At 37.1% G+C, this 24,268-nt stretch overlaps 1 protein-coding gene across 1 annotated transcript in view; it reads left to right on the top strand.

The window, feature by feature from the left end:
- ADAMTSL3 (ADAMTS like 3) overlaps positions 1 to 24,268 on the top strand; it is a 553,515-nt gene extending 529,247 nt beyond the window's left edge. Inside the window, exons 26-30 of the mRNA XM_051981175.1 lie at positions 3,247 to 3,430; positions 4,267 to 4,471; positions 5,428 to 5,540; positions 20,695 to 20,909; positions 22,192 to 24,268. Of these exons, the coding sequence (XP_051837135.1) occupies positions 3,247 to 3,430; positions 4,267 to 4,471; positions 5,428 to 5,540; positions 20,695 to 20,909; positions 22,192 to 22,301 (827 nt within the window). The 3' untranslated portion in view covers positions 22,302 to 24,268. The remainder of the gene's footprint in view (positions 1 to 3,246; positions 3,431 to 4,266; positions 4,472 to 5,427; positions 5,541 to 20,694; positions 20,910 to 22,191) is intronic.

Below are 24,268 nucleotides of genomic sequence, written 5' to 3'. Positions count from 1 at the left end.
AATGTTCCTTTCAACTAAAAATGAATTAACAAGTATTTAAGTGATGAACATTAAGTACTCGTATGTCAGGTGCTAGGATACAAAAAGAGGCAAAAACTTTCTCTGCCTTCAGAGAGTTTACATTCTTGCTTATTTAAGTAGATCAGATTTCTCCTGATGTCTTCTTTTCACTTTTGTCCTATTTTGTAAATTAATGTTTACTTTGACTTTGATTCTTATTCAGAATTTATTAATCTGGGGTCTATGTATAGATTTCAGAGGGTCCATGAATTTCAATCTGAAAAAAATTACATCCATATTTTCAATAACCTCTAAATGAAATTTAGCATTTCCTTCAATTATTTAAAAGTATTTTTCTGGGAAGGGATCCATAAGCTTTACTAAACTGCCAATGAGGTCTATGACACAGTAGGTTATTTGATTAAAAACAGCATAAGAACTCATACTCTAATTGGTCAGAGAGCTTAGAGTAAGTACATGGCTAACTGATTATTAAATGATCATGTTTGTACTCAATCCTTTTCCAAGTTACAGTCAGTTTCACTTTTTATGATATAAAATGATATTCTCTGAATGTTAATATCTCCTAATTCTCTTCTGTTGACTAATTAATAATCTTAGATGATTACATAGGCACTGTGCTATTCACCAGGCATACAAAGACCAAAGTTAAATAGCCCTTTTTCTCTTGAAACTTGAATTCCATCAAATTCATTTTATTCTTGAACATCAATAACATAGAGACATGAATCCTCTAATTATTCTACAATGGTTTGTTGTTCTTTTCTTAATATTGAATCATATATTTAAAAAGAGTGTTTACTCTTTTCCTGTTCAATGTTCGGTCAGAATACTGAAGTCACTGAGTTTCAAGGAATATATTGATATAGTTTAGAGAATCTTGTCAAGTTCTTCATAAAATGCAGGAGTTTTGGGTATTCTCCTCTTAGGTGCAATAGATAACAGTTTCGCCGTCCTGAATCAAGTTAAGAATGATGAGAAGTCTTGCTGCTCTCATCTAGCTAATCTACTTCCCTAGAATTCTTAGGAACTAGAAAATGTAAACATTTCTGATGATTATGCCATGTTGAACCCCTTATCAATAAAAGACAAATGCTATGGACTCATCTTTGGTGCTCTACTTACGAGTCATCCAGGATCTCCTGTCTCCCTAACAAGTTAATCCAAGATAACCTGGCCCTGTGCTACCCAAATGGCTAATACAGCCTTAAGAACCAGAAGCAGCATGGTCCTCTCTCCAGTCCTCCTGAAACTTCTGCTTGCTGAGGAAAATCATTCTCCAACAAACTTCTTTAGAGTTATAAGTTCTACAGGTTATCGGTGCCTTTCCTTTCTGGGTATGGTAGAAAGTTTTTCATCAAAGTATTCATTTAAAGAACAACCATTGCTAAATGTAGAAATTAAAATGGACAAGTTATTAATAATTCCACTTTTTAATTATTCCTAGGGGGCCCAAAATAACCCTGGCTCTACGCATGGTAACTGTCCTGTGATAAATTCTTACTTTCTGATGTCTTGGCAGGCCCTCAGCATTTCGTGCCTGAACTACTGCAGTAGCCTTCTGGTTACTGTCCTTCTCTCAGTTCTCTCCAGTGCATTCTCCGACTGAATGCCAAAGTGCTCTTCCTAAAGCTCAGCAATGACCATGTCATCCCTTGACTTACTGAATTTTAGTGGCTTCCTGTTACCTACAAAATCAAATTCTCTTTTGGAGCTTTAAGCCTTTTCCAACATGGTCCCTTCTTGAACCTTTCCAGTGTTCTGCTTTGACTTCTCTCCATTATTCTGCAAACTTGGGAATTCAGTTTTGCCTTTCTTTTACCTCTAGTGTTTAGCACAGAAGTACATAGAAAACACTCTACAAATCCTTCTTGACCAGTGGACTGACTGATTCCACTTAGCTCTGGCCAGAGTAGTAGTTCTGAGAAAATGTGGGAATAGGAGTGGGGGAAATAACAGTAACTCACATGATCAGATTAAAGAAGAAACTTTTTGTTATTAACATGTTGGCCCTTCTTGATTCAGAAGTAAACTCTTTACAATCATCTTCAGATTATAAAACATACATTGCAGAAAGGATGGTTTTGTTTCCATTTCTCAGCAGAGTGGGGAGTGAGTATAGCAGATTATATAGAGAGTTTTTCAGAAAGGGAAGTAATTAAACATGGTCTGAGTAGTCCTGAAGTGGTAGAAAGGACTTGAGGATGCAGATCTGCTTTTTCGGCATTCTCTCCCCTCCTAGGGAATATTCTTCCACTTCTCTCCTTCCCTCCTAGAAAATATTCTCCCACCTCTCTCCTGAGAGGCAGAAGAGCCTGTAGCAACAATGCACCCCCTCCACTCTTCTTTATCTTCTTCTCCCTCTCCTGGAATGAGAAAGCAGTAGTCTTTCTCAACTCTTCTTTCCTCTTCCTTTCCCTCTCTGTGAGCTTGGTTTGGATCTGGGAAACCCGTATGGCCTTTCTCAAGCAAGATAGACCCAGATGGCCTGAGGAGAGATGATTGCATTCCATCCTGTTTGTAGAAATACATACATGCCTATGTCTTTAGGATTATTGTTAAAAAATAAAATTATATCCTTGATTGATATGAGTTATTTTCAGCAGATTCTTGCTGCATGTTTTGTATACTTTTGAAGCCTCGTTAATCTCCATTGTCCCCTCATTAGCCATATTGTCTCTGTTGATTGAATGGGCTTTAGCCAACCCTCTTGTCAATGCTTAAAATCCTGAGAGCTGCTGGCTAAAAAGTTGAGATTTGCCTCCAAATCCTTCCCAGGACAGTGGCCTTAACAGAAGTTGCAAGTCTCTAGTTTTCCCCCTTCCTGTGTTCTGACAAGATATCTGAGTAGGAGGTCCAGTGGTTAATAGCTACACCTTCTGGGATTTTTCTGGGACATCTGGTTGGCTCACCACAGTCCCCCTTTCCCCTTCTGTGGTAATAGAACATGGATGTCTTCCAGTGGGCCCCATTTGGCTCCTACACCTGATTCTGTAAATACATGAAGGCAGGGGAAGGAAAATGATATTTAAAATAATCTATCGTACTTTTGAGAAGAAAGAAAGATGTCTTTCTTTTGTGCATCCTTAAGACCCTGTTGTGTAAAGAAGACATAAGAAATTTAGTCCCCCAAATTGCTGGAGGCCATAACAGTTACCCCTAGTCACTGTTTCTAAGTTGATTTTGTAACATCACTTCTTTTTCTTTTGTCTTTTTGTTTAGCAGAATATAATTGGGAACCTGGTGAATGGACACACTGCTCTGCTACTTGTGGCAATCTTGGAAGCCGCATTCAGAGACCCCAGTGCATGACAACAAAAAGACAAAAAGTCAATGAGACCTTTTGTAATCACCTCCAGAAGCCACAAAATCTGGTCCAGGCCTGCAACAGACGTGACTGCCCTCCAAGGTCTTTCACTTTTATACCTGTTAGTCTTTAATTTTAGCCTCTTCAGGAAGCCCCCTGCACAGTTAAGCTCCAAGACATAATGTAAAGAATAAGAATCTTTCTCAACATTATATTTAAAAATGAAATTATCAGGCAGTTATCTTTAGAATGTTAAAGTGGACTCAGCTTAGCTTCCTTCAAATAGATAAGTCTTAGCATTTTTATTTCTTGGTGAACAAAAGCCACTTTTCTGCTGTTACTTCTCACTATTCACCATCTGGTCAGGAGAATGAGCTATTTCAACAAAGCTTGAATTGTCTTTTCATTGTTCCCACCCTACTGATCAAATCATATCATAGTTGGAAAAGACCGCAGATAACCCATATCTGAACCAAAAATCCTTCTAAAACTTTCCTTTAGCTTTGTCTAGTGGCCTCCTGTGAGGGGACAGTCACTAACTTCTGAAGCCCTTGACACAATTTAAAAAATTTGGGAACTAGAGCTGACTACAACTATCTGTTAGTCTTAGGAAAATAACTTTACCTCTATGGAATTTTGTTTCATCATCCGTCAAAACAATTGGACCAGATATTATTTCTATATAGGTTTTGTCTCTCTTACGAGATTAGAAACTCCTTGAGGATAAGAACCAGTACTTGGTCTTGCCATTGTATTGCTTTAGGCTTCTATTACAATACTATATTTTTAGTAAGTATTCATTTAGTGTGTCTTGAAGTGAAATTAATTTCTTGACCTCTCATGCTCTTAGAATTATTGAGATAAAAAGTTATGTTTCATTCTGTGACCCTAGCACATCTCTTACTCCAAACTAAAATTTTTTGTTTCATATTCCCCAGGTGGCTGACAAGTAACTGGTCAGAATGCTCTGTGTCTTGTGGCAATGGATTTCAACATCGTCAGATAACTTGTGAGCGGGTAAAAGCCAGCGGCATCGTGCAGGCGATGTCTCCAAATGCTTGTGTCCATAAAGATCGACCTTTGGGCAGAAAACGTTGTTCAGGTCGAGCTTGTAATGAATGGGCAGTCCAATTGGGGAGCCAGGTAATCCATTTATTCTCTCATGACTTGATATCCAGCTAACACTAGAAGAAAATCAAACTGATCTATATTAATTAATATAATTTTCTGATCTGAAGATTCATATCTTAGCCCAGACATAGAAAGTGTTTTAGTCAATGTCCATTGAGTTTTGAAAAGTTGAATTCATCTTTAGAAATCAGTATAATAAAATGAAAAGTGAATAGTGTGGGGGACTGGGAGTCTTCCAGAGCTTATAAGCACACATCTACATATACATATACATATGTGCATACTTAACCAGATACAAAATGTTTATTTTTGTATATGGTATAAAGAAATGTGTGCATTTATGTAAATACCTCATGCATGTGTACATATATGTGTTGTAGTATAGATTTATTATGGAATGAATTACATGTGATATTATATACTCACACATATATGTTTCTGTGTATAAACTTTGGGACATGTCTGTGACACGTGTATATATGCGTATACCACACATACATATATACATATATATTCGTCTCACAAAAATATTTGTTTGCTTTTTTATTTATACATTTTATTTATACATTTATATAGATAGATAGATAGATAGATATAGATATAGATATATCCCTCCTCTAAAAGGATGAGTCAGTAAAGCTATTTCTATAGAGAAGAATTTTCTTGTAGCCATTCTCTCCCCACTTCCAGTTCAAGGCTATACAGTTCAGACTATGCACTGCTTGTTTGCATATTTGTATATTTGGTATTTGTAATCACCTATTTTTCTCTAAGCAGAAGGGAGAATTGGGATAAATATATTGTATCTACAATGCTGATCTTATATGAAACCCAATGGACCTCATGTGATGTAATTTGAATAATTTCTAATGCTTAGAAACTCAGCACAAGCAGCTAAATGGCTCACTAATAAGAAGTTAATTTGTTTTTACCTTTTTTCAGGACTTTGCTTATTTTTTCCCTTTCAGTGTTTGTCAGGGCAGTGTTCGGGCCGTGCCCAGGAGATGCAGCGTCTGCCTGTGCTCTGTCAGCACCAAAATGGCTCAGCGGTATCTGACCTGGATTGTGATGAAAGAAAGAGGTAGGAGCTATATGTCAAAATGGATCAAATCTCTCCTCCCTAATGGAGTTCATAATTGCCACAGGAGCACTGGTTTAGAACTGGCAAGGAACTTGGAGATCATTGAGTCTGAAGTCTGTATCTCACAGATGAGGATGCTGAGGTTCAGAGAGGTGACTTGTGCAAGATCACATGGCTCTAGATTGTCAATCTTAGTATCTCTGTTGAGTTTTTGAAATCTGAATTTTTCTTCAGAAATCATTGGGACAAAGTGAAAAATGAATAGAGTGCTGGACTTGGAATCTTTTAGGGCATATATAGACACACAAATATGCATACATACATATATAGGTGTGTGGTTCAGATCTATTCATATGCATATATGGTCTATGTACATATGTGTGCACATATGTATTATATGGTATATGTGTAGATAGAAAGAGGTAGAACTGAGAGTCAAACTTTTCTCCTCTGGCTCCCAAAGCAATAGTCTGTCCATAGTACCATGGCTAAATTTAAGTGATTTAAAGTTGCCTTATGTTTTTATAATATAGAGTCCATACTGAATAATCACTTTTTAGAATACTACTCTTCATTCCTTCAACAGCACTTTCTTTGAGCATTAAAAGAAATATAGAGACCACTGTAGAAGAAACATACACATTAATACAAATGTGATCCAATCCAACAAGCTTTTATTAAGGACCTCGGTTATATTCTAGTTAAATATGAGTTTTTATAATCTGTCATGTGGACACTCTTCCTGCTCCATTGTTGTGGGGTGCTTCATGTGTGCATGAACTGGGGATACAATTTGTAATTTAATGCAAATTCTAAGTAATAATGTTGACTTGAAAAAGCTTAGGGTTAAGAAAGTAGAGAACCATTCTCTATTGACTGGACATGCAAAAAAAAGGACAATTACAGGATTTATGCTTGTAAACATAGACACAATAAATGGCTTATTTTTTTTCTGCTTCTCTGTGTGAGAGGCAAGAAAAGCTAAGGGAGGAAAATCAGGCAGCCTTTGGAAATTAAACAGTTGGCAGCTTCAGAGCTCAGGCAATCTAAGGAAAAGCCAAGATAGACCTGGGGAGAAGCTTCCTAATATCCCTCTCAGATAGCCAGGTCTTCCTTCCCTAAGCATCTGTCATCTCACTTCTCTGGGGCTCAGTTTCCTTCTCTATGAAATGAGAGGATTTCACTAGATGGCTTCTAAGGTTTTTCTACCTCTCCAAACCTATGGCCCCATATTATATCTGTCACTGATCCACTCCTACTTCCTTTTGTCCTGGGCTCTGGGTCTCCTTGCTCCATCCCCTCCCACAGATAGTCCTTTGCCCCTTATCTTAGAGACTGCAGCTCCCTCAGAAATGTAACGTTGAAACATACAGAATCTATTTGGACTTTTTTCAGCTTCATTCTCAAAGTGATATTATTGTGTGGGAGAGAGCTATAACTTGACATTTTTTTAATCTAGGGAACAAGAAATAAAAAATATTCCCTCAAGATGATTTTTAAAGAAAGTTTTAGTTGGGAAGGTGAATGGAGATTGGGAGGAGATACCAGGACAACACCTTTTCCTCAGTAGGGATGAAAGGATTGTGTCAGGAGAGGGAAGGTAGCGTTTGACAGCCTTGGACCCAGGAGGATGGCCTGCGGAAGGATCTTGTCTTCCTGTTTTAGCTAATTATTATTGTTAATTAGGTGCTAAGCTGAGTTGTTTCTACTTGGCTAAAGGATTGTAAGTAATGTTTAGAGGGTGTTTCCTCTACATTTCAGGAAAGCCTTAGTCACTCTCACCCCAAGTTTCTTCACCTACATCTTCCTCAGCGTCCAGCACATACTAGACTGCTTCCTTTAGTACTCATCCCGTGCCATCACTTCCCGGTTCACTTCCTACGGTAGAGTCACTTACATACAGTTGCTGCTGCTCTGTCTGCCATATATAAAGCTCTTTTCCCAATCTCAGGATGACTCATAGCCATACCATATTCTTTGTCTCTTTCTCATTCACACCAGAGATCTTTGCACTGCCATACATACAGGGAACTGTTTCCACCACTATGCCTCCTCTATTCACCCTCATTAATGGCTCATCTTGAGACTTGTGAATGTGCTCAGAGATTTATGGATAGCTAAGAGCTGCGTCTCCCATGTAGCCTCTCAGGGGCACAGATCTTCCCTCTTTCTTTGCCAGCATCCCCAGTGCCTAACACTATGCAGTTAACTCTCTTTAAAGGCAAGCAATGTCTTAGGGAAAAAATCAATGATATCTTTAGAACTGACCTGGAAATTCAAACCTATAAAGAGACAATGAGAGTCACAGTTATTGGGCTTAACTCCATGTTTATGATCAGATAGCCAGGGATCCTCAAACTTTTTAAATAGGGAGCCAGTTCACTGTCCCTCAGACTGTTGGAGGGCCGCACTATAGTAAAAGCAAAAACTTTGTTTTGTGGGCCTTTAAATAAAGAAACTTCATAGCCCTGGGTGAGGGGGATAAACGTCCTCAGCTGCTGCATCTGGCCCATGGGCGTAGTTTGAGGACCCCTGCGGCCTGGACAATAGGAGAGCAGAGCAGAAAAGTGGGGAAATACGTTAAGGAATCAAAAGCAACTTGTACTTTGGATTCGTGTTCCCTGTTGATTAGGCAGAAGCAGAAAAGAGACTTAGATTATATCTGAGTAACACACTGTTGCAAGACCAGTAAAAAAAAAAAAAAAAATTAGAAAAACATGATGTGATAGAAAGAAATACTGCATTTGGAGTCAAAGTCCTATTGCTCCTTACTACATACTTTGAGGAAACCCCTTAAACTCTTTGGATCTCATTTTCCTTATCTTTAGAAGAAGATTATTTATTTAGATGGTTTTCAATAGGAGCGTTCTGGTAAATGTGTTTAACAACCGACTTTCCAAAAAGTAAGATTCACTTCTAAATTTAATCTGAACTATTAACATTTTCTCCATTACTTTCTTAAGTCTAGATAAGCAACAAAACAATAAATCAAACCGTGATTTGTAGCATGTGCCAATTTCTCAGGTAGAATGTTCACTTTTCCTTCTGGCTCTAAGCCTATGACAGAATTCTCCTGTTAACAGAAACACAGTCTTGCCTTTTACCCAGGACATACATATAGTCACACAACCCGGAAGTATAAAGTGTCTGGGGTCGGATTTGAACTCGGGTCCACCTGACTTCAGGGCTGGGGCTCTATCCACTGCGCCACCTAGCTGCCCGGCAGGATGTGGTCAAAGGTAAAAGCTTCAGTGAGGATACTTCAGTTTAATTAAGTGACCAGTTTTATTGGGAAATTGGTAGCGTTTTGTTGCTTAGAGCCTTTTGTTGTTTATCTGTCCAACTTTTCTCGGCAGAGGTCCCGAGCTGGTCTGCCTTTTCTTTCTCCATACAAACGAGGAAGCGGAGGGAAACTGGCACGGGGGTCTGGCAGTCAGTCGACGTCTGAGCCCCTGTGTGAGCTCCGAGTCTTTGAGTCCGGACCCAGCCCTCCGTGCTCTTTGGAGCCCCCTGGTGGGGCGAGTGGGCATAATGGGAAAGTGGTCCGATGGGGCACTTGGATGCCTAATTCCTGAGGTGATTGCCCTGAGGGAAATTGTCCTTGCCTGTGTTAAGCGCTCTTCCCGGCAGCCTCGGTTTTGCTGAGGCAAAGTTGTTCTTAATGACAATGAGAAGACCTATAGCTTTTAAAATTGCAAATGCCTACTCCTTTCATTGGAGCAGTTTGCGGAGTTTCTGTATAAACAGACCCAATGCACAGTCGCCATCTAGTGGCAAAATAGGGTAACTCCTGCTATTCCTGAATTGCTTCTGAAATCGTTCAGGATTTCGGTGACAAGATAAAAAGCATCAATCATTATTCTTTTTTGTTTCTGCAAAAGTATAACTTTTTTTACGAAAAAAATAGGAGCACAATTATTTATAATTATTGTAGACATTATAAACATATATTAGCTTTAAGATGAGGGAAAGAATTCTTGCAAAAAGGCCAAACCATAATGAATGGATAAAATAAAAAGTCAGAAATTGAAAAGCTGAGGTCTCCATTTAAAATGGAAGTTTCATATAATGTTTCCTGACCTATAGCCTGAGAGGGACCTCCATCTCTTCTGAATTTAAGGCTTTTGTGCACATTTATATTCTCTTTTTTATTATACTTCATTGTACACACTGCCTTGTTTCCCTCTCCTTCATTGTAAACACCTTGAGGAAGAGCCATGTTTTGCAATTTTATCTTTGTAGCCTTTGCATTGTCCCTTAGTACCTAACATTGTGCTTTCTTCAATAAGCACTTAATATATGTTTATTACTCAGACTTTTGTGACTGGTTCTTAATTTTTTTTTTAACAGTTACAACTCAAATCTGCCTTTGGTCTTGTCCTCTGGCTTGATTAAGATACTTCTTTCTAACTCACCTAGAATTCAGGTCTTGAAGTTCTCTTCTTTCTGAGACCGATCCATAATTCCACCATTGAAGCTGAAAATCCTGAGATTTTCCTTCCTACCTCCTTCCAGCTCCTCATAGACTTTTCTGACCATTGGGAGTAACGGTCTTTTCACCTAATTAAACTGTCTGAGATACTTAGAGGTGAAGTAAAGAAAGATGAGTCCAGTGGATCCAATGAAATTACTTAATTGCAGTGAGATAACCACTGTCAAGATAACCTCAGCTTTTCACTTTCAAGTTTCTTTTTTATCAATTTGTGTAGGATTAATCTAGTAGAAATAACTGTTTTCATCTTAATTTGTTAACAATGTTTACATAATGTATACACATGTGTATGTGATGAGTTAAAGCTAGGAATAAAAATCCAGCACTTTTCACTGTGATATACTTAATAAATCCTGGTTACTTTGTTAATTAAATAAAAGAATGATCAGCAACAACAACAACAACAACAAAAAAAAAAAACAATGTTTACATAATACTTTATAATTCCAAAACAATTTATATGCATCATCTTGTTTCCTAATAGGGAAGGGGTCAAAGGCTGTAAGTGAAAAGTTCTCAAATAAAAAATTGCTAACTATTAACAAGCCATGTGGAAGAATGCTCCAAATTATTAATGAGAAATGAAAATCAAAATAACCTTGAGAATTCATCTGATATTCAGCAAATAAGAAAAACTATCAGAGATGGAAATAGATTACTTTGGAGGAGTTGTAGAAAGTCAAGCACATTAATGCATTATTGATATAGCTATGAATTAATATAACCATTCTGGAAAGTAATTTGGAATATTCAGATAAAATCATTAAAACGTACATGTTCTTTGATCTGGAAATTCCACTGTTCTTCATAGTCCTCCAGGAGTTGTTGACAAAAAGAAATCTTCATATTTGAAGGAATGGTAGATTAAATAAATAACAATGAATTCTGTTTAGATTTGAGATATTGAGATTATTATCTACATTATATATAGAGTTAGAAGGCATTGATGTAGAAATGATAATCATGGGAACAGCAAAGATCACTGAGGACTTGAAGAAAAAAGAGACATAGAATAGAGTTTTGGAGAATAATCACATTTAGGAAGCATGGGAGATTGAGAAGTAATGGTTAGGCAGGGAGGAGAAAAAGGGAAAAGCTATATCTATATACCACATAAACCAAAGAAGGAGACAGTATCAAAGAGAAAAGAGATAGCTAATATATATTAAAAGCTGCCATGGATTTACAGCAGGTAGATTTATCCCAGTAAAATTGGGTCTGCTGAGTGAGAGTGGAGGAAAGGGGGCTTTTAGGGGACTTAGTTGAAGTTGGACTGCATAATTATGTTGTAGCCCCAGTCAGCAAGGTTAAATGATTTCCTCTGACAAAGTGAAAGAGGCCATTCTTTGCCCCAATTGTTTACCCACATAAATATGTGGCCACAGTCAAACTGAGACCTGTTGAAAACAGCTTAAAAAGATCAAGGTCTCCCATTGCACCCAGGGCCATCACAAGTTATCCAGATCTTTTTGTTGTCCACTGGACTCAGATGCCTCTGGGGGAGGGGGAAGTGAGGCAAGTGACCTTGCACAGCCCTCGCTCACTGAAATCCAGTTCTCTTATTTGTCATGACATCCCCTCCCCAATGTCATGGTCCTGGTCCTCTTCAAGAACAAAGGACAAACAACAGTATGAGAATAGGAACAGAGAAAACTGATGAAGAAATGAGAGACGGATAATCCAAACATAGGAATCAGCTGATTTAGGAGTAGCAATAGGACAGAGAAACAAAGGACTCAAGGGTAGAGTAAAATTAGAATATAAACTCCTTGATGGAGTGATTATTATTATTATTCATGTGTGTGTGTGTGTGTGTGTGTGTGTGTGTGTGTGTTTATGTGTACTTAGCACAGTTCCTGGTACATAACAAATGCCTTTTGAATAAGTATTGAATACAATTATCTGATCAACTGAAGGGCCCAATCTGTGATAAGAGAAAAGGTGATAAAGCAAGATAAATGATGGAACCTGAGATCATTGTTATAAAAAAGAAGAGATTTGGGAAAAATAAAAGAGTTCTATTGTACTTCCATTTAGTTCCCACCATGATCCACAACCACCAAGAAATTTGTGCTAGATAATAGTAAACTTGTGAATTTATCTAAGGAGTGCCAATTAGAAGATTGCTGTCAATTTGAACAGAAATCTTTAGTAACATGACACAAGCACTGACTGAGAAATTAGAAGAGAAAGCTCATAAATGGCAGAATCAAGAATCAAAATGTGCTGAGCTTTCATGACTTCAGACCTTGTTCTCTGTCCACTGTGACAACTAACTGTGCAAATTAAATAGATGCACTGGGAATAAAATACATACATAATGTTATATATTGTAATCTGTACCCTTTGGAACCCATCCTTCATGTGTATATGTATATAAGCAGGGATGTATATTTCAATCCATGAAAAAGAGATATATAGATGCATAACAAAGATGTTTCTGACAGTAAAAAAAAAAAAAAAGAATCAAAATGTGCTCAGTATCCTCTATAGCTAGCAATACTGAGCTGAAGCCAACAATCAATGAATTTAAGCACCTGCCATGATTAAATGCCAACAAGAAGCAGCTTATTAGTGTAGCAGCTGAGTCTTCCCTCCAACTCATACTTGGGTCACCAGATTCAACATTGTGGGTCTACATCATTGCAAACCTATAGCTCATGAGTCCCCACCAATGTGTTTGCTTTTATTACTGGGTCAGAAGATGCAATTCCAATCAAAAAAGAATTTAATGAAAAAAGCAGTTTTTTTTTTTTTTAAGTAGCAATAAAACATTACCCTTCTAGATCTTGGGCACACTGTCCCACAAATAGCCTATCTTCGCACACAAGGTCACTGAGACCTTCAGGTGATATCTTGCCCTCCTCAACCTATTCCACCATGGGTTCTTAGCTTATAATCTCTGACATATATATGTGTATATTATATATGTGTGTGTGTATATGACACATTTATAGGATGGGAAAAGACCTAGTTTGGAAGTAGTTCATGTGAAAAAGATCTCAGAACATAATTATAAATTCAACATAATGAAAAATCATTATGTGAATACTTAAAAAAAAATTACCCAAACTATCTCAAAGTTTGCTGATGGTAGCATCCAGATCTTGCCAGTGATCCCTCAATTCTGCACTATGCTTATACATTGTTAAAGAAGGGAAGGAAAGAATTAGCATTTATAAAGAATCTATTATGTGCCAGGTGGTATGTTAAGCACTTTTACATAAATCATCTCCTCTGATCTTCACAATAACGCTGGGAGGTAGGTTCTGTTATTATTCTCTTTTTACAGTGGGGAAACTGAGGCTCACAGAGGTTAAGTGACTTGCTGAGAGTCACACAGCTAGTAAATGTTTGCTGGATTTGAACTCTGGTCTTCCTGACTCCATAGCACTCTATCCGCTGTGCAATCATTTGCCAGAAGAACATGATAAATAAATAGAAAGACATCCAGCATCCAGAAGAGAATCTACATGATGTGGGTTATGGATGACATTTATGCAATATTTCATTTGGATAAGAGAAAGCTAGAGACATAGGAACTGTTTTAGAATATTTGAAAGGCTGTCATTGGAAGGAGGAAGTCAAACTATTCTGCATGGCTCAAGTGGGCTGAACACCTTGGGTAGAAAGTCTGTGACAACTTTGACTAAAGAGTTCCATGCAAAGCTGTTCCCCTCACCAAATGTGCTACCGCCAAGGGAAGAGTTTGGTCAAGCATCTGTCAGGGATTTTCTCTGGGGATCCTTATGTTATACCAAAGTTCCCTTTTAATCTTGTGACCCAGTTTCTCCAATTGTCCCATTTAGTTATTCTGCCTTAGGTTATAAACTTTCCCTCTTAATGTTTGAAATAAAGGTTTTATAGACATTCCTTCTTAATGTTTGACAAGATAAAGGTTTATCCATTTTAGATGTCATTAGAATATTGGTAACCTCCCTCCATTAAGTTATCCCCCACCTAGGTACCTCCATTATGTCATTGTTCTTGTTATTCTATAAAAAGCTTGCTGTCCCCATACTCGGGGCTAGACTTTGAGATGATGGTCTCGTCTATCCCTGGGATCAAACATGGATCCATTGGTTCCAGTGTTTCTCTTCATTTAATAAACTATTGAATTGGTCTCTAATCTCTGTCTTGCTCAGTTTCTTGGGCATTACACTTACATTTAGTTGGGAAGCAGAGATCAATCTCAAAGGTCTCCTCTAACTTCCAAATGCCCTCATTCTCCAACTAGCAAAATTCAAATAAAGAGGACCTTGACTGCAATGATTAGAAGAACCAGACTGATTAAAGGCTGAACTGGCTCAAAGTAGAAAGTTTTGATGCAAGCCCTGATTGTTCAAAACTTTGAAGTAGGCAAAGCAAGAATAGAGAACCAAGTGCACAAGCCACCCAAAAACTTTAACTAAGCAACATTCCAAAAGGCATTATTTAAAAGATTTCTTGACATTAGAAAGAAGCAATTAAAAAAAAGTTAAGCAGTAATTACTACAAAATTGAGTTCAGTACAAAAAGGTACCAAATACCAATATAAGTGCTGCATTTCTTTAAACTGTGCCCTCTACGAGTTAGCAAGTGAAGTAATTTACATTTAACTAATTATTTGTGTGGGATTATTTCAATAAAGAAAATGCTTAAGAAAACAACAATAATGTAGCATGTTCCCTTAATTCCTCCTTTTCCTTCGGTTACCCAGAGAGGAGATGGATGTAATACAATGGGTACAAAGTTGATCTTGAAGCCGGGAAGATCTGGGTTTAAGTCCCTCCTGTGATAGAGACTTCTGGGTGGTCTTGGACTTACACTCTCAAGGCTCTAAGCCATTCCAGTTCTTGCAGAATTTGCAGGTCATTTGCAATGAACTCTCGTGATGTGGAGTTTTCTTAGGGGTGAGTTCTTTATGCAAATGAAATGAGGCCCAATATCTCCCTCTCTTAGGATATGCCTTTATTCCTAGGCCAGAGGATGCAATTCAAATAAAGAGCATCAATTTGGAGATAATCAAATTATTATGGTCACTTAAGGTCATCCTTGATCATTGAACATACAAAATTAAATACTAGACACCACCTTGTGACATATGTTGGAATTACAAGCCTATTTAGCCTATCAGTAAAAATAGTAGGTCTTTGTATGGAGTTAAATTTGCATTTCCACTCATAATAATTTGATAAAAATTTTACAGTTTTAGCAAGGAAACACATTTTTCATCTTTATCCCCAGAATTTTATATTATTACAGGGGTTTGAATTCTTTACTCTCTGGATATCAATGAGTTGGCCATAGTTCACTTTCCTGCATCTGAGAAGAGCTAAAGTATGGCCTACTTAAATTGTGGTTCTCTTTAATTCCCCATATGCTCTGTCCTCAAAAAGCTGAAGTAGTAGAGAAAGAAAAAGTACAACCACAAAGCACCTCTACATTTTGATGCAAATTCCCAAAACTTCCTTTTTCTAATCAGAAGGAGATAACTTTCCATTCCAAAGATCAATAGGAAAGAAATATCCCTTCTTGAAAATGGTGTTTTCAAACTGTTTGAAGTATTATTAAATTTAATTTCTTTAACTGCCAAAGCTGCCCATAACACTTCACATCATTTACAGAAGAAACTTTGAATCACAGAATCTCAAAATTAAAAGGAAACTCTGAGGCCCTCAAAACTAAACTTCTTGTTGTCCTTCATTTTGAAATGACCTCACTATGTTAGAGTCAAGCCAGTGAGTCCTACTGTGGCTGATCAAACCAATACGAGCTTGGAATGCTCTGCCACAGGTCGGACACAAATAATCCCTGTGAACATTTGGTGTGACTTCCCTAACTTTGCACATTTCACATTTTCTTTAGGCTACATTCAATTCTGCTTTGCTCATAGAGCACAGCACCTTCTCTGATCAGGGCCCACCATGCTGGGTGATCCTGTGCCAGTTATCTTCCAGTATCTTCTTTGTATTTAAACTTTATTTTCTAAAGTTCTTTAGAGATGCCTTGAGAGTATTCTTTTATCTTTTTTTCTGACCATCTTTTAGGCGTTTGCCTGTGTGATTTCTCCACAAAATAATTTTTTTTGGCAAAATCTAGAGAGACAGCATGATGTAGTAGCTAATAGAGTAAATCTGGAGTCAGGAACATTTACTTCAAATCTCCCACTTATTATTGGTGTAATCTGGGCAAGTCACTTAACCTTGTAACATCTTAGTTTCTTCTTCTGTGACATCTTTGACAAGTGGTCATCTGGCTTTTGCTTAGAGAGCTCAAGTGAAAGAAAATCCACTTACTACCTCTCAATGCCCTGTTCTATTTCATTTTTGAATAGCTTTATCAAGAAGTTTTTCCTTCTCTTATACACATATATCCCTCTTTACCATTGTTCCTGGGCCACAGTCTCTGACCAAGCAAAAAATGTCTAATCCCTCTTCCATGTAATAGTTCGTCAAATATTTAAAGGCAGTTTTCATGGCCACTCCTATCTCCCTCTCTTCTCTGGGTCCAAGATGCCCAGTTCCTTCTATTCATCTTCATATGGCATGATCTCAAGAACTTTCATTAGTCATGTTTGAAAAAGTCTTTTATTAATTATAAATTATAAATGTTAGTTTTTGCCAGGTAGTAAGCCAACAAGTCCTTATTTTGTTCAGCCTGAACAAGTTGAGATATATGATTATGATGAAATACTACTGTGCTATAAGAAATGATGAGTTTGATGATCTTTGCAAAACATGGATAGAATAGACTTACATGAAATAATGAAGAGTGAAATGAGCAGAACCAAGAGAATGTTATATGCAGTAATAGCAATGTTGTTCTAAGAACAACTTCGAAAGAATATCATTTTGAATATTACCAATACCCAGATTAACTATGAAAGTAATAAGGAGAATGCTATCTGCATCCAGAGGAAGAACTGATAAATAGATATATAGAATGATTTTATACATTTACATATTTGTGACTAATGGTAGCCATCTCTAGAGTGGGGAGAGGGAAAAAAGTGGGAAAAAAATTTTACATGATAACTTTATTACATATTTTAAAAGAATGGCAAATTGTATATAATAGACTTGCAGTTTCACATGTAATCATCTTTTTATATAAGAATAAAAAAATATTGTTTTATTCCATAAATTTAAAAAATTATTTTTAAGTAGTTATTAAGCTTTTACTACATGGTAGGCATTGCACTAAGCACTCAGGGTTCATATCCCAGTAGGAGATTCATGTAAGTTATTAGATCATATAAGATACATAAGGAGTAGATAAAGATTGTTATTGTTTATCCTTCATTCTTGAACAGGACCATGACATCAGGGAGGTGATACCATGACATGCAAAAAAATTAGATTTAAGTGAGGGAGGCTGGGCAAGGTCATCAGCCACACTATCTCCTCCAGAGCCATATGTGTCCAGAGCAAGATATAAATCAGGATAATGGGATGGCCCTTGGGGCAGTGGGAGATCTTGGCCTTTTTAATATAAGATCTTTAACAGGTCTCATTTTGATGGAGTCAACTTTCCATTCAGTGATTAAGGGTAGGGAATAATTGAGGCAAAAAATGGCCTCTTTCACCTGGTTAAAAAAAAAATCCTTCCACATGAAAGGGTGATGGATGAAACCAAGGGAATGAATGGGATTGCTAAAGAAAACTGCTTAGAAAGAAAGAAAAAAAGATGCTAAAGAGAAGACCTTAGGAAAATCTTATAAAGGTTAAGAAGAGCAAATGGCTCAGTGAAGGAAACAGGACAGCAGAGTGCTAAAAAGAGAATAAGGATAGTGAGATGAATGAAAACCCCAAGGGACAGAGTTTCTGGATAATTAATGACCGATTTATTGATTAGGCTGGCCTGCAATCCGTAAATTGATGGTTAGAGATTTCAGACATCAAAGGAGACCCTGAAATGCCTTAAATTCTCTTTAAAGGGAGGGATTTCCTCCTAAGTGAAAATCAACCTTGATTGGTAGACATTTAATGAAGAGGGGACCTAAAAACATTCAGCTTCTCCACAGGAAAAGCTTTAGGTATGTAATGGTTGATAAATATGACCTGATGATAACAAAAATCCTATGGGTTTTTTTTTAATGATAATGCTAGAATTTTATTTTAAAAGGTCAGTAAAACTCTCAAATGCCTAAAATAATCATGGTTGCAGTCTCATAGCTTATATTCCCTTGGAAAAAGGTATATCTGAGAGTAGCCATCAGCTCTGATTGGGTTTTTTTTTTTAATTTTTTATTTCCAAATTGCCTCTACCTTGACAGTCTATTCAAAGAATTTATCTCTATGCAGACCTATGTAGAGTACAATAAGCTTCACTACATTAGAATAAATTCCTTATAAAGTTGGGTGAGGTCTAACTACTACTGAGAATAATGTCAATCCAGCCTTCTAAAACTTAGTTTTATGAAAAGGGGGGAACTTTGGATCTCCCCAGACTATTATTATTAATAATCATTCCTCTCAGACTCCTAGTTGGGTGGAATTCCATCCAGAATTGACAATTCCTTGAGGACTAGGAGCAATCTTATCAAATCAGCCCTGAACTTCAGAGATTTTAATAGGAGTTGGGCCTTTAGAAAAACAGAAGGAAAAGGGGAGGATCACAATGAATAACTATTAATATGAGTATAATTTCTCTCAACAGCACAGTCTCATGGAAGTTAATGGAGAAAGGAGAAAAGGTCTTTTTAAACCTTTTTTTTTTCTTTTTATTTTATAATAACTTTTTATTGACAGAACCCATGCCAGGGTAATTTTTTTACAATATTATCCCTTGCACTCGGTTCTGTTCTGATTTTTCCCCTCCCTCCCTCCACTCCCATCCCTAGATGGCAAGCAGTCCTATATATGTTAAATATGTTACAGTATATCCTAGATACAATATATGTGTGCAGAACCGAACAGTTCTCTTGTTGCACAGGGAGAATTGGGTTTAGAAGGTAAAAATAACCCGGGAAGAAAAACAAAAATGCAAGCAGTTTATATTCATTTCCCAGTGTTCTTTCTTTGGGTGTAGCTGCTTCTGCCCATCATTGATCAATTGAAACTGAGTTAGGTCTCTTTGTCAAAGAAATCCACTTCCATCAGAATACATCCTCATACAGTATCATTGTTGAAGTATATAATGATCTCCTGGTTCTGCTCATTTCACTCAGCATCAGTTCATGTAAGTCTCTCCAAGCCTCTCTGTATTCATCCTGCTGGTCATTCCTTACAGAACAATAATATTCCATAACATTCATATGCCACAATTTACCCAGCCATTCTCCAATTGATGGGCATCCATTCAATTTCCAGTTTCTAGCCACTACAAACAGGGCTGCCACAAACATTTTGGCACATACAGGTCCCTTTCCTTCTTTAGTATCTCGTTGGGGTATAAGCCCAGAAGTAACACTGCTGGATCAAAGGGTTTGCACAGTTTGATAACTTTTTGGGCATAATTCCAGATTGCTCTCCAGAATGGTTGGATTCATTCACAACTCCACCAACAATGCATCGGTGTCCCAGTTTTCCCGCATCCCCTCCAACATTCAGCATTATTTTTTCCTGTCATCTTAGCCAATCTGAGAGGTGTGTAGTAGTAGCTCAGAGTTGTCTTAATTTGCATTTCTCTGATCAATAGTGATTTGGAACACTCTTTCATATGGGTGGTAATAATTTCAATTTCATCATCTGAAAATCGTCTGTTCATATCCTTTGACCATTTATCAATTGGAGAATGGCTTGATTTCTTAGAGTCAATTCTCTATATATTTTGGAAATGAGGCCTTTATCAGAACCTTTAACTGTGAAGATGTTTTCCCAGTTTGTTGCTTCCCTTCTAATCTTGTTTGCATTAGTTTTGTTTGTACAAAGGCTTTTTAATTTGATATAATCAAAATTTTCTATTTTGTGATCAGTAATGGTCTCTAGTTCTTCTTTGGTCACAAATTTCTTTCTCTTCCACAAGTCTGAGAGATAAACTATCCTATGTTCATCTAATTTATTTATAATCTCGATTTTTTTAACCTTTTTAGATCAAGGCCTAAGCTCTCTTCCTTGACTTCCCTAGGTCCCTAGCTTCCCCCTTATAACCAAAGGTCTCCAAGCCTCATTGTGTCATCTGTACCAAACTGGGCAGAGATTGCTTGCTCCCCATCCCGAATCTCTACCCTTGAAATGGGTGCCATTGATACCTGTCTCCAAGGTATTCATTAAGCTTACTTTGTTTTGCTCTCTTTACCTCTCTCCATCTCTTCTTCCTTGAATCTTTTGATATTTTTGTGAGATTATATACTTCCTCCTATCCCTTAGCCCAACTACATCATGATCCTCTTTGAGAACAAAGGACAAACAACATTTTATCTGAGAGAGCTGGAAGTGAATTGGGTAGAATATGGTAATTACAGGGTATTTGAAAACAAAGTTTCATTTCCTTGAGTAAAGAAAACACTCACCTGAAAATTGCATTTTTTTTTTTTTAACCAAACCCTTATTTTCATAAGCAGCACCAAGGCAAATGTCAGTTGAATTCCTTTCCTAATTACAATTAAAAAAAAAAATTGATGAAGGGAGTTAAGTGTCTGAATTATGAGTAGTTTTGAGATACAATAGTATTTCAGAAAATGCTTGCTCTTCCTCTCCACTAGATCCCCCTAATTCTTCTGCTTCTCCTCCCACCTAGACCCACCCTGAGGAGAAACTGCTCCTCTGAGCCATGCGATGTATACTGGCGCACAGGCCCTTGGAGGCCCTGCACTGCAGCCTGCGGCAATGGGTTCCAGTCCCGGAAAGTGGAATGCATACACCGAAAAAGTAGCCGACCTGTGGCGGTCCACCACTGTGCTTCTAGACAGAGACCAGTGACATGGAAGCATTGCAATGTTACTTCCTGTGGTAGTATGTACCCATTTTAAGTATCTTCTCCTTTAGAGTGCTTCTGTGCATGGGATAGTGAGTGCTCTCACTGTTGTGCTCTTGGGTCATTCTGGGTTTGAATCCTGCTTGCTTCTCTCTGGTTATTATAGCAGAAAGGTTTTGTTTTGGAGTTTTGGTAGTTGGATGTTATGGTATTTGGGGGTTGAAGATGATTTGAATGGTTTGATAGAAGTAATGCCTTTTCTCTCTGTAAGGAACTCCCAAGATAATATATTTTAAAGCTACTTGAGCCTTCTCTGAGGGCACTGTCCAGCTACTTTTTTTGTATCTTTTGTCAATTATTATTTTATTAGTTTCTTTTCCATTAAAATGTAAAAGGAGAGACTATTTGGACTCCAGGCCAGACTTCAAACTCTTTGGAAGAAAAAAATGCTACATAAACACCCAAGACAGTCTGGATGACTGGTGTAACTACTGTTGGTTTTACTACTGTCCAGGCTTTCTGAAAATCTTCATTCCCTGCACTGAGAAGGTACTTCAGCTTTGAAGTGCAAGTGCCAGCACAAATAATTGTTCTATACAGCAACCAGAGAAGTAAGATGTGGCCATTAAACACAATTTTTAAAAACCAAAATAAGTCTGGATGCAGAGGTAAAGTACTGACAAGAGTACCAGTGACCACCCTATGAACTTGGAACTAGAGAGTTTAATTATGTTTAGGCTGTCTTGACTAATTACTTGAAAGGTTTGTAGAAATACAACCCTTTAGAACTAGAGTTTTTTAAATGTCTGATTAATGCATCAATATTACATTTTTTATTTAATAATAAATTGCATTATGAATAGAAATATGAACTAGACTTGTAATTTCACTAACTTGAGGAGGTCTCAGGTTAAGATTGTGACTTATCCAGGGTCACAGTTGGAATGTGTCAGAGGTAGAATTTGAATCTGGGTCTCTGGATTCAAATCTACCTCCCTATCTTTTGTGCCACATTGCCTATTAAAACCCTTAAGATAAACACATTGTTCATGAAAATGTTTCCTATTAAGAAGCAATGTGGGATAGTAAAAGTTCTATATTTAAGCCTTTCCCTGTCACATGGTAATTGTATTGACCCTATGTAAGTCAATTATCCTCTAAATTTCCCAGATAATTAAAGAATATAAATTAGTTGCTGCCAGTTTGTATCCCTGATGAAAGCTTTTACATTAGGAATAACTGATGGTGATGAGAACATTAGACCTAGGCTCAAAATAAAATATTTAATAAATCCATTTAATCAATTGTTATTTTTTGCAGAAGGAGAATGCAAGGACACAACTCACTACTGTACATTTGTAAAGAATCTAAACTTGTGCTCGATAGACCTCTACAAACAAAGGTGTTGCCAGTCTTGTCAAGAAGTATAGCTCTGTGCAGAGTTCATGGTGCTGCTATGAAGAGGAGAAAGAAGTTCTTTGCATGTAGCTGGTTCCAAAGTATGTATTCAGTGTAAGACTCCAGGCTTAAAAGTAAAATGGATGTTGATGCAGAAACACTACAGTTAAGAGTGGAATTTTTTTCCATAATTTTGGTTTTTTCTTCTTTGATCAACATTTCCATGATGAACTTTTAACACTTAAAATTTTGTTGTCGTTGCTGTTCCAGAATTTGAAATACTACAGCACATAATCCATTGAACTGAATAGGCCCTTGTCATGTTATAATCAGGAAAACACTATTATTACCAGTGCTCACTTCCTGTGATTTGTAGGAAATCATAGTAGTTTAATTCATCTTGAAGACTTGGGAAGTGCAGCAACTGATGACTGTTTCTCAACTTCGTATTTTTAATGTTTGTCGGAATTCACAAGGTACTGAAATTTCAGATCCTCTGGCCAGTAGCTATCAAAGTGATGGTTGTCATTGATTGTATTTTTCATAGCTGGCTTTAAGATTGGACTATGAGGCAAACTCTCAGGACAAATTTTCTCAAGATTGGCTGGTGGCTATCCAGTGTGGGAGAGCATCTCCCATCCTTAACCAGCATTTATGTACCAAAATGGAAAAGACCATTCTTGACAGCCTTGCCATTTTCCACTGCAGAAATCTGCATTTTTTTAATCAGAGGTATTGTTGTTTGGCTTGGTTCCTCTTTTCTTCCACTCAGATTGAAATATGATCAGAGGGAAGCTCTGCTTAGTTTTTTCTACTGACTGAATTAGATTCAACACTTCCTTAGAAGAGCTGTGAATGACACTTTGGTAAGCACTATTCTCTTGCACATGACTAAACAGGAGAAGCCTTATCTGGTCCAGTCTGTGTCAAATATCATTCCCTAGTATTTTATATATTTTTTTCAATCCTCAAACTAATAAGGAATTGGTATTTTAAGCAGGAAGCTTAATAATGAAACCATTGATTATTTTCATACACATTGAGCTTCCATTACTCAAAAAAAAAAAAAAAAAGGAACTTAAGCTTGTATATTATAAATTCTAAAACTATTATTGAAAGAGACTTCTCTTCCATCTTCCTATATGTATTGCCAATTCTAAGCCTGATTAACCAAAAAAAAAAGTCAGGAGAGGAGAGGTTGAGGGAAGAGAAAAAGAGTTAAGAATTTAGCATTTGGATGACCCAGCAGTTTGAGGAAGGTGCTGTAGCTTCCCTGTTTACATGCAATATTTTACCCATTTGTAGCAATGATGAAATCTGAGGGGGAAGCACATCTCACTGTTTCTTGCCTCAATGCCCAACAGAGGACGTGCATTTTGGCTTTGGATTTCTTAGAGGACAGAGCAGTCCACAGAGTTGGCACGTGTAATTTGGAAAGCCACAGGTCTCCTAGGCCATAATTTTTAGCATCACTGAAACTGAGATGAGCACTACTGTATCCCAAGGGCTTAGAAGGCACAGCATTTGGTGGCTGTGTGGAGAGGATACCCCAGATGACAAGCTTTTTTTTTTTTTAATCAGTAATGGGTCTTGACTGTTGAAACAGGTTTTTAAATTAAAAGGACAAAGAACATTTGTAAGATAACTTTTGTATATATTTATTGTATGATTCTTAAAGTGCAATATTTTGTTTTGTACAGTGTGTAATAAAGATTATGGAACATATATTTTTCTTATTACCAAAAATTCATATTAAATTACTTCATATTTGTATTTAAACATTGAGTTAACATTAAACATTTCTTGTTTTCTATTATACCCTCTGGGTTGGGTTGAATATATTCTTGCAATAAGGAAGCTATGTTTATTACCATCAAAATGACATGCCTGTGTAGTGTATTGACTACTTTTACAGTAACAAAAAGTGTTCACCATATATATTTCATAAAAACTGCTTCAATAATTCAGAAATAAAATTGACTCTGGTTATTCAGCTGCA

This window comes from Antechinus flavipes, chromosome 2, assembly GCF_016432865.1.
Source record: "Antechinus flavipes isolate AdamAnt ecotype Samford, QLD, Australia chromosome 2, AdamAnt_v2, whole genome shotgun sequence".
NCBI classification, from domain to species: Eukaryota; Metazoa; Chordata; class Mammalia; order Dasyuromorphia; family Dasyuridae; genus Antechinus; species Antechinus flavipes.
Note: the sequence above shows the minus strand (reverse complement) of the source record. Positions and strands in the feature narration are given on the sequence as shown.